We start from the raw sequence: 10,583 nt of genomic DNA, 5'->3' as shown, positions 1-10,583 counted from the left end.
AAAGATATAATTGAAAAGATAAGAAGATAGAAAATAAAAATAGAAAATAAAATAAAATAAAAACAAGAAAAAAATAAAAAATAAAAAGCAGAAAACAGAAAACAGAAAAATAAAAACAGAAAAATAAAAACAAAAAATCAAAATTCACAACAAGTCAAAAATAATCAAAAATCACACAAATAGACTAGTTAAACCATGAGTCCCTGGCAGTGACGCCAAAAACTTGATGAACAAATCTTCAATCCCCAAAGACGGAGTTAAAAACTTGTTAACCTTCGGCAAGTGTAACCGAATCGTATCAAGTAATAAACCTGGTAAGACCAAGTATCGTTCTCCCAAAGGACTCACAACCTAGACAGTTGTGTGATTTTTTTGATTAATTAAGACTTGTGAACAAATTGTTGTAAGTTTCAAATGCAATAGACTGAAAAGTAAATATGTATGCATGTGATGATCAATGGGCAAGAAGAAACAAAATACGTGAATTGAAATATATGGATGAATATGTTGCTAACGGTGCTTTGTGAGTGCCGCTCAGCAGTAATTGGCGCTGAACGGTACTTGTTGATTCTCTTCTTTTGCAGTTTTTGTGTCCTTTTCTGATTCCATCTCTATCCCTTTTCACTTTCAATAATTTCATCTCAAAACCTGCAAAACCAAGGAAATCAAGCATAAAACCTGGCTAACTCTGTTATTTTCAACAAAATCATGAGTTCAAGCTAATTTCTAAGTCATAAAGGTTGTAATTGAAGTCAATTTTAATTATAAAAATAACAGTTTTTTAACTGTTATCAGAGGCTGCTAGAGCAAATTCAGAGGCAACCCAAAGGCAACTCATGGAAATAATATCAACCAATAGGAATACAACTGGACCTTCCTCTTCCACTACTAGTCATCAAACCGAGTGGAGTTTAGAGAGTTTTCTCCAACATCACCCGGCCAAGTTTAATGGAAAATGTCTTTCGAATGAAGTCAATCAGTGGTTACGGGACATGGAAAGATTTTACAACGCCAAGAGATGCCTGGAGGACAACAGGCTGGCATATACAGAGTATCTTTTGATAGGGAAGGCCAGTCATTGGTGGAATAACATGAGGTTGATATTAGAAGGAAGCCATATTCCCATCTCTTGGGAAGTTTTCAAGAACAAGTTTTATGAAGAGTACTTCCCAGATAGCGTCCGGTTCACTAAAGAGGTTGAATTTCTTCAGTTGGTGCAAGGAGGAATGTTAGTATCAGAATATACTGATAAGCTTAAGCATCTGCTGAGATTTAATACCATGGTCACAAATGAAGAGTGGTAGTGTTGGAAGTTTGAGAATGGGTTGAGGAGTGATCTAAAATTGCTGATCTCCAGTTTGAGAATGGAATGAGCCAAGGTATTGGAGAAGAACACGTTGGAGGTGGAACAACAAAGGAAGCTGCACCAGTAGAACGTTCGGGGTCCAATTTCTTCCAAGAGCACTTCAGGTCTGAGGAAAACCACTTATACTCGGCCTTTGCCTTCTACAAATGTTGGTTTTTCTTCTCAGTCCTCGGGTTCGGTTGGTCAGTTTGGACAAAGGATCAGTGGCCTGTTTTAATTATGAAGGACCCCATTACAAGTCAACATGTCCTCAGTTGGTAGGAGGAAAGTTTTGTACTCGGTGCAGGAAGAATGGCCATTTGGAGAATGAATGTAATATGGGAAGAAGGGTAGTTCTAAGGCCTCTAAATGCTGAAAGAAGTCAACCAAGAGGTGGTGGCCGAGCACAAGTAGTGGGACGCGTCTATGCATTGACGGGAGTTGAAGCAGCAAGTTCAGGTAACCTCATTATCAGTACTTGCTTGCTGTTTGGTGTTTCTTGCTGTGTGCTGTTTGATTCGGGGGTAACACATTCCTTCATCTCGAAGGCATGTGTAGAGAAATTGAGATTGATTGAGAGTGAAATGCAGTTTGATTTGGTGGTGTCAACCCCAACAGCTGGTGAGGTTAGGACGTCTATTGTGTGCATTGGATGTCCTATTGAGGTTGATGGACATAGATTTAAGATGAATCTTATTTGCTTACCTCTCCAAGGCTTAGAGGTAATTCTAGGTATTGGTTGACTACCAATCACATTCTTATTGATTGCGGAGAGAAGAAGTTGATTTTTCCTAGTGAAGAAGAGAACCTGTCGTTGTCTATCACTCAACTAAGGGTAGATCTAATGGAAGGCGTTAGTTTTTTCTTGATACTGTCTCATTTGGAAGAGCAACGTTCAAATCTTTCGATACAAGGTGGGCAGAGTGAAAACCGTTCAGTTGTAATGGAATTCCTGGATGTTTTTCCTGAAGAGGTGTCAGGATTAACTCCTCCAAGAAAAGTGGAATTCTCCATAGATCTGGTGTCTAAAGCAGGACCAGTATCTATAGCGCCATACCGAATGGCTCCATCAGAGTTGGCCGAGCTCAAGAAGCAGATTGAAGAGTTAATGGAGAAGCAATTCATTCGGCCAAGTGCATCACCGTGGGGTGCTCCTGTGCTACTTGTTAAGAAGAAGGATGGCAACTCTCGGCTTTGTGTTTATTATAGACAATTGAACAAGCTGACAATAAAAAATAAGTACCCCTTTGTAAGAATTGATGATTTGTTGGATCAACTGCATGGGGCTACTGTATTTTCTAAGATTGATTTAAGATCAGGATATCACCCGATTTTGGTTAAGGAAGGAGACGTCCAGAAGACTGCATTCAGGTCTCGGTATGGTCACTATGAGTATGTAGTAATGCCGTTCAGTGTTACTAATGCTCTAGCCATATTCATGGACTATATGAATCACATTTTTAGACCTTTCTTGGACAAGTTTGTGGTCGTTTTTATTGATGATATCCTCATTTATCCAAGTGCGAATTTTGGATGGAAGAAGTACAATTTTTAGGGCAAGTGATATCGGCTGGAACTATCTCGGTGGATCCGGCTAAAGTGCAAGCTATACTGGAATGGAAGAGTCCCCATTCGATCATTGAGGTCAAAAGCTTTGTAGGATTGGCGGGCTACTATAGGCGGTTTATTGAAGGTTTCTCTAAGATAGTAGCACCGTTGACCCAGTTGACCAGAAAAGATCACCCTTTCGCATGGACCGATTGGTGTGTGATAATAGTTGAAAAACTATTATTTTCATGCTTAAAATTGATACTAAAAGCAACCTTTAGACTTGGAAACTAGCTTGAAATCATGCTTTTCTTCATATTTTCAGAAATAAGAGAGCTGGACAGGTTTATGCTTGATTTCAGTGTTTTTGTGCAGGTTTTAAGGTGAATTTGGTGAAAGAAGTGAAGAAGGAGAGAGATGAAATCAGAAAAGACATCAAAAAGGGCAAAAGGAGAAGCCGAAGTCACCGCTCAGCGGCAGTTTACCGCTGAGCGGCACTCAGAAGCTCACGGGGGATCCGCTGAGGGGAAAAATGGCCGCTGAGGGGAAGAAACCAACTCACGCATTTACCGCTGAGCGGCACTTTTATGGGCTTGGACCTAATTTTCTGTAATTTACGAATAATATATAAGCTTTAGGGTTTCCTAGGGTTAGGCATCTTTGGCAGAAACGAAGCAAACACTCTCTCTTCCACCCCTTTGAAGGAGGATCTTGGATGCTTAGGCTTCCTTTTCACCTTTCTAGGGTTTTATCTTTCATTCTTTCATTGTTATTCATTTAGGTTCACCATGAATATGGTGAACTAAACTTTGTATTCTTGATGGGGAATCAATGTAATCTTTTGAAGCTCTCATATATGGAAATTGTTTTTACATCTTATATTTAAGATCTATGCTTTCTTTCATCATTAGTTAGGGTTTTTCCTCTTTGCTTAATGCTTGCATTGTTTAACTCATTCGTTGCATGATTATTGGTTTTGTCGATACGGACACGTACGGGGAAGTCTAGATCCGAGGAATTTCTCCCAATAAGTATATTGGTTGCCTTAAGCTCCTGCACTTGATGAACTAATTATTAGGAATGCTAGGAATTTTATGAACTCGTAATTAGGTAGAAGCCTTCTTGAAAGGTACTTTAGAGAGTGGCATTAACAATGATGATTTGAATGTTGAATTCCTAAAATATATGAGAGTGGATAAGATGAAATTGAACCCCAACAACATATTCATACATATATTTCATTGAAAGTGTTTATCTTTTGCTTTTGCCATTGATCTAAACCTCATGCATACATGTTTATTTTCGTCTTTTGCATATAAAAATCCAAATATTTCGTCCTTAAGTCTTAGCTAATCAACAAACCACACAACTAAACTAGGCCGTGAGTCCTTTGGGAAGAATGATACTTGGTCTTACCAAGTTTATTACTTGAACGATCCGGTCATACTTGCCGATTGTAAAACAGGTTTGTGACATCATATTTTGGTGATCATAAATTTGTCCATCAGTGTGAAGAGGGATTCCAAGAGCTTAAGCAGAAATTGACTACTGCTCCAGTTTTGGTTATTCCTGACTCGACCAAACCGTTCGAAGTTTACTGTGATGCCTCTCACCAAGGTTTGGGTTGTGTGCTTATGCAAGAGAGAAGGGTAGTGGCTTATGCTTCTCGGCAGTTGAAGGTTCATGAGAAGAACTATCCTACGCATGACCTTGAATTGGCAGCTGTGGTTTTTGCGTTAAAGATTTGGAGGCACTACTTGTATGGAGCTCAATTCCAAGTGTTCAGTGACCACAAGAGTTTGAAGTATTTATTTGAGCAGAAAGAACTGAACATGAGGCAAAGGAGATGGATTGAATTTCTGATGGACTATGAGTTTGAGCTGTAGTACCATCCAAGAAAAGCCAATGTAGTGGCTGATGCATTGAGCAGGAAGGCTGTCCATGTATCTGCAATGATGATCCTAGAGTTAAGCCTGGTGGAGAGCTTTAGAGGCTTAAGGCTGCAATTTGAGTTAGAACCGAGTAGTATAAGGTGATGCAGTCTTAGATTATCAAATGACTTGTTGGACCGAATCAAAGAGAAGCAGTCAGCTGATGTGGATCTGCAAAGGATCTTACGGTTGATCGGTTCAGAACAAGGAAGAGATTTCAATACAGGGACAGACGGTTGATGACAAATTTATGAACACCGAAAAACGACGCCACAAACTTGTTTAACAATCGGCAAGTGTGACCAAATCGTATCAAGTAATAAAACTAGGTAAGACCAAGTATAGTTTTCCCAAAGGACTCACGGCCTAGTTAGTTATATGATTTGTTGATTATTTGAGACTTGTAAACAATTGATTGTAGGTTTAAATGCAAAAGACAATAATTAAACATGTATGCATGAATGTTGATCAATGGAAAAGAGGAAAACAAACACTTTAATGAATTAAATGGATGAGTATGTTGTTGGGGTTATCAATGTCATCTTGTTCACTCTCATATACTTTAGGAATTCATCATTCTTTTCATCAATTGCTAATGCCACTCTCTAAATCACCTTGCAAGAAGGCCTATCCTTAATTACGAGTTCATACAATTCCTAGCATTCCTAGTAATTAGTTCTGAAGTGCAGGAGCTTAAAGGCAACCAATATGCTATTGGGAGAAATTCCCCGGATCTAGATTTCCCCGTACGTTCCCATATCGACAAAATCAATAATCATGGCAATGAATGAGTTAAACAAAGCAAGCATTAAGCAAAGAGGAAAATCCCTAACTAAAGATGAAAGAAAGCATGTATCTTAAAATAAGATGTTAAAACACAAATTCCATATATGAGAGTTTCACAAGACTACATTGATTCCCCAACAACAATACAAAGTTTAGTTCACCATATTCATGGTAAAACTAGATGAAAAATAATGAAAGAATGGAAGAGAAGAGGAGAGCCGTCACCATCTCCGAATCTACCCCCAAGGGGTGAAAAGTGTGTTTCTGCTTCCTCCCAGCCAAAGATACAAACCCTAGGACGTCCTAAAGCTTATATACTATTCTAAAATTACACAAAATTAGGCCCAAGGCCAAAATAATGCCGCTCAACGGTAAGTGCGTGAGTTGTTTTCCTCCCCTCAGCGGCCTTTTCACCCCTTAGCGGAGCCAACATGATTGCCTGAGTGTCACTCAGCGGTAAATTGCCGCTAAGCGGGAGTTGTCGCTTCTCCTTTTTCACTTTTTGATGTCTTTTCTGATTCCATCTCTATCCTTCTTCACTTCTTTCACCAAATTCACCTGAAAACCTGCATAAAACACTGAAATCAAGCATAAACCTGTCCAGCTCTCTTATTTCTAAAAATATACCCAAAAGCATGATTTCAAGCTAGTTTCTAAGTGTTAAAGGTTGATTTTAGTATCAACTTTAAGCATGAAAATAACAGTTTTTCAACTGTTATCAACGGTCTGTTACGGTTCAGAGGTTGGACTTGTGTTCCTAATGAGGGAGAGCTGAAAAGATTAATTCTTGAGGAAGGACACCAAAGTCGTTTTACCATGCATCCAGGCATGACTAAGATGTACCAAGACCTCAAGAAGTCTTTTTGGTTGCCAGGTATGAAGAGTGATGTGGCTCGGTTTGTGTCCTTTTGTTTAACCTATTAAAGGACAAAGGCAGAGCATCAAAGACCCGACGGTCTACTACAACAATTGGAGATTCCCGAATAGAAGTGGGATAGCATCTCTATGGACTTTGTTACCAACTTACCCCGCACTGTCAAGAATCATGATACCATTTGGGTTATAGTAGACCGGTTAACAAAGAGTGCACACTTCCTTGCTGTCAACTTGAAGATGTCTATGGCAAAGTTGGCTCAACTTTACATCAAAGAAGTGGTTCGGTTGCATGGAGTGCCGTCTAGCATCATCTAAGACCGAGACACTAGGTTCACCTCTCGGTTTTGGCAATTACTTCAGCAGGAATTGGGCAGCCGGTTGCAAATGAGCTTAGCTTATCATCCCCAAACGGACGGTCAATGTGAGAGAAACAATCCAGACACTTGAAGACTTGTTGAGAACATGTATCTTGGATCATTTAGGAGTGTGGGATGAAGTATTGTCGTTAGTTGAATTCACCTACAACAATAGTTTTTAGTCCAGCATTGGAATGACACCCTTCGAAGCTCTTTATGGGAGAAAGTGTAGAACGCCACTTTATTGGTTTCAAGAGGAAGAAGTGGTGTTAACTGGACCGGAAATCATTCAGCAGACGACCGAAAAGGTGACGCAAATTCAAGAAAGGTTGAAAGTGTCTCTGAGTAGGCAAAAGTCTTACGCTGATAAGTGAAGAAGACCTCTGGAGTTCGCTGCAGGAGATCATGTATTTCTTAGGCTGAATCCAACTATTGGCGTTGGTAGAGCCGTTTAGCCTAAGAAACTGTCTCCCAAGTTTATTGGTCCTTACCAAATTCTAAGGCGCATAGGACCAGTTGCGTACGAGATAGCCTTGCCTCCTCAACTATCCAACCTTCATCCAGTCTTCCATGTCTCTCAACTCAGAAAGTATGTAGCAGATCCTTCTCATGTGCTGGAAGTAGAAGATGTTCAGATCAAAGAAGACCGTTCGGTTGAGTTGAAGCCTACCAGCATAAAGGAAGTCAAACCAAACAACTCAGGGGAAAAACTATCAGTTTAGTTAAAGTGGTCTGGGATAGGAGAACAAGTGACTTTACCTGGGAGTTGGAAGATGTCATGAGGGAGCTGTACCCTCACCTGTTCTCTGGTAAGTTCAATTTTCGAGGAAGAAAATTTTTGTAGTTAGGGAGAATGTCATAACCCTTAAATTTAGCAGTGATAGTGGAAGCCAGGTGTTGGTGCAGGGAATTTGAAATTTCAGTAAGTGGAAGATAGGTGTGAGCAGCATAGTGGATCGTTCGGTTTTGACAATGGTATTTAAACAAAAATTTCAAATCACGCTCCACTTTCTGCATGCACCATCTGTTCTCCAACTTTCTGAAAATCTTATTTTCTCCTCCTTCTCTCTAGCTTCTCTCTAAATTTCTTCTTCTTCTCTCTACAAACTCTTATCTTTTCATCTTCCGATCATCAATCAGGCAACGCCTGAGTACTCCTGGTGTCAAGGACTTCACTTTGCACCGATCAATTTTTGATTGTGAGCTGGTAAGTTCCTTCTCTTTCTAAGAAAACTTGTTTCGGGTACATGCAAGCCAAAGTTATGGTTGCATGTGTTCATCAACTTCATTTTCACAAATCCTAATCATATTATGGTCTTTTAATTGATCTTTCCTTATTATTCGGTGGGTTATAGGCATTCTAGAAAGGTTGGTGTTTGGTGGACATATTCTGTTGTTGAATTCTGTAAACTATAACCGAGAGCCATTTGTGACCGTTCAATTTTCCTTTGGTGTGTTCGGTCTTAACTAGATTTTCCTTCTGAAGTGAATTTCAGTTAATGACCGTTCGGTCTTCTATTGGTAGGTTTGAACACTAATATTTAGTTTAAGTTTAGCTTTCTATTTCTACTTAGTCATCAGCCTATTCAGGGTATTCAAATAAGTTAAGTAATCAATATTATAATCGTTTTTTAGTATGTGAATAGATGTTAGGTTGTTTTTCGTGGTCGACTTTATATATATATATATATATATATATATATATATATATATATATATATATATATATATATATATATATATATATATATTTCTATTAGCTAGAGTGTTCGGTCTCTACAGTGCTAGGTATCGTACTAGTTCTTGGTTTCTTCATAGTATTCAGTCTGCTACTAGTATTCGGCGTCAAACAATATTCGGCCTATATAAATGGTGTTCGGTCTAGATTCTTAGTATTCGGCCTAGGTTTCATAGTGTTCAGTTTAAACTCTTAGGAATCGGGTCAATGAAGTGGTTAACTTGGTAAATAGCGTTCGGTCATGTTAGTCACTAAGGAGTGTTATTCCATTCGGCCCTGTTCATGATTAGTATTTTATTTTATTATTCTGTTTGATTGAATTGATAGTTAAGTATGATGATATTGAAGAGTGATATGAATTGAGTAATATGGATGTAAAAGAGAATTCCAAGGAGGAATATCTCATGAATGTGGACAAAGCTTAGCTGGCGTTTATCCTGATATTCCGTGATTGCTCATTCTCATGTAGAGAAGAGTAACTCATGTGTGGGAGCGGTAGGAGGTCCTAGACCATAAGGTGAACTTGGGCGGAACGGACTAACCTTGGGTGGCAGCTGTTGAGGGTATCCCAGCTATTATATCACCCAGGTGCAAAAACATCGTAGCTACAAAAAATTCATACAATCCGGACAATTAGAGTAAAATGGTCGGTCATTGCATGTATTGACGTATAATTTTGGTTGGAAATGTATGATTGGATGATTGCATGATTGACTTATTGATGTATATCAGATTTATGTGAAATATATGTTTTACTGAATTAATTAAATTACATAAGCTTACCCTATTTTCCTGTCTTGTCTGTACTGCCCATTCGACCGTCATTTCCTATTGCAATGATCATCTTGTGGATGTGAGCAGAAGGGGAAGAGTGTCTACTAGAAGAGGCTCTAGAAGAAGTGGAAGTGAAAGTTGAACCATAAGACCGTTCGGTCGTTAGAAATGGGTTCTGTTTTGTATAACCGATCGGTGTAAGCTTAGTTTTGAAAACTGTTCAGTCTAGACTGTAGATTTTGTAAAGTTTAAATTCCGAAGTATTGATGTAAGGCCGTTCAGCCATAAACGTACTTATTATCTTTCAGAACTGAATTGTAATATTGTTAATTGTGAAGTTTCCGCTGCACTGTGTTTTGAATTCTGCAAGTTTACTGTTTCTCCATTTACTGAAATTACCATTCGGTTTTCCAATAACACCGTTTAGTCTCTAATAGGCTTTACTGTTAGAGACCGTTCGACTTTCTTCTACATTGACTTGTCCAGTTTTACATTCTCATTTCCATTCGGTCTTGCTTTTATTCCGTTCGGCTTTCTTATGTTTTAACTCGTTTCCATTTTTGCTTTAAATACCGTTTGGTCTCCTCATCAGGACCATTCGGCCTTATGAACAGAACCGTTCGGTATCTAGCACACTCGTGTTAGAACCGTTCGGCCTTGTTAAGAATTGTTCGGTCTTCACGTTTTCCACATTTAATTCAATGCTTTCAATTCTGGTTACATATTTATTTAATTCCAATTTAATTTAGTTTAATTGCATTCACAAACTCTTTCAACCCCCCTACTTTGTGTTTGACCTAACTCCTGAATCACATTTGGTCCTTGAGGGATGACCTAGGAATCACTTCCTAGCACTATACTGCATTCTTAATGCACATCAAATTTGTATCGGGTGCGACCCCTATCACTTATGTACTTGGTTTAATGAGTTGTGTGCAATGGTTTGGTATGATGTGATAAACTGTGTTTAGTGATGAGTAATATTCTTGTGTTTGCTCTATTGTTCTATGATGCATGTTGAGTTAATGATTGTTGAGGCTTGTTAGCATAGATGGTGGTTGCTCATAGTTTTGTTAAAAACAGATGCATGATTTCAATTGTGATCAATATGCTGGGCAAGATGTTTATCAAATTGTGGAACTTAAGTTAACCTGTGACAGATTGGGCTCCAGAGTTTTTGATTGATTGAATATTATTGCTTTGGAAGCATGATTGATTTTGCCTAATTT

General features: G+C 38.7%; 1 protein-coding gene across 1 annotated transcript; it reads left to right on the top strand.

The window, feature by feature from the left end:
• The first annotated feature begins 992 nt into the window (after positions 1-992).
• LOC124820605 (uncharacterized) lies at positions 993-2,088 on the top strand. Its single transcript, XM_047292337.2, has 3 exons — positions 993-1,283; positions 1,358-1,470; positions 1,533-2,088. The coding sequence occupies exons 1-3, from the start codon at positions 993-995 to the stop codon at positions 2,086-2,088; spliced, it is 960 nt and encodes a 319-aa protein (XP_047148293.2).
• Positions 2,089-10,583: the final 8,495 nt, after the last annotated feature.

The sequence above is a fragment of the Vigna umbellata genome, chromosome 5 (assembly GCF_029865625.1).
Source record: "Vigna umbellata cultivar VRB3 chromosome 5, Vumbellata_1.0, whole genome shotgun sequence".
NCBI classification, from domain to species: Eukaryota; Viridiplantae; Streptophyta; class Magnoliopsida; order Fabales; family Fabaceae; genus Vigna; species Vigna umbellata.
The sequence above is the reverse complement of the archived record's forward strand: the minus strand, read 5'-3'. Positions and strand labels throughout refer to the sequence as shown.

What these genes read in the sequence shown, in the direction of transcription:
- LOC124820605 (XM_047292337.2), top strand. Translation starts at nt 993, where the DNA reads ATGGAAAGATTTTACAACGCCAAGAGATGCCTGGAGGACAACAGGCTG. An exon ending in TGCTGAGATTTAATACCATG is followed by an intron (nt 1,284 to 1,357) that starts GTCACAAATGAA and finishes GCTGATCTCCAG; the next exon opens with TTTGAGAATGGAATGAGCCA. An exon ending in TTCTTCCAAGAGCACTTCAG is followed by an intron (nt 1,471 to 1,532) that starts GTCTGAGGAAAA and finishes TTTTCTTCTCAG; the next exon opens with TCCTCGGGTTCGGTTGGTCA.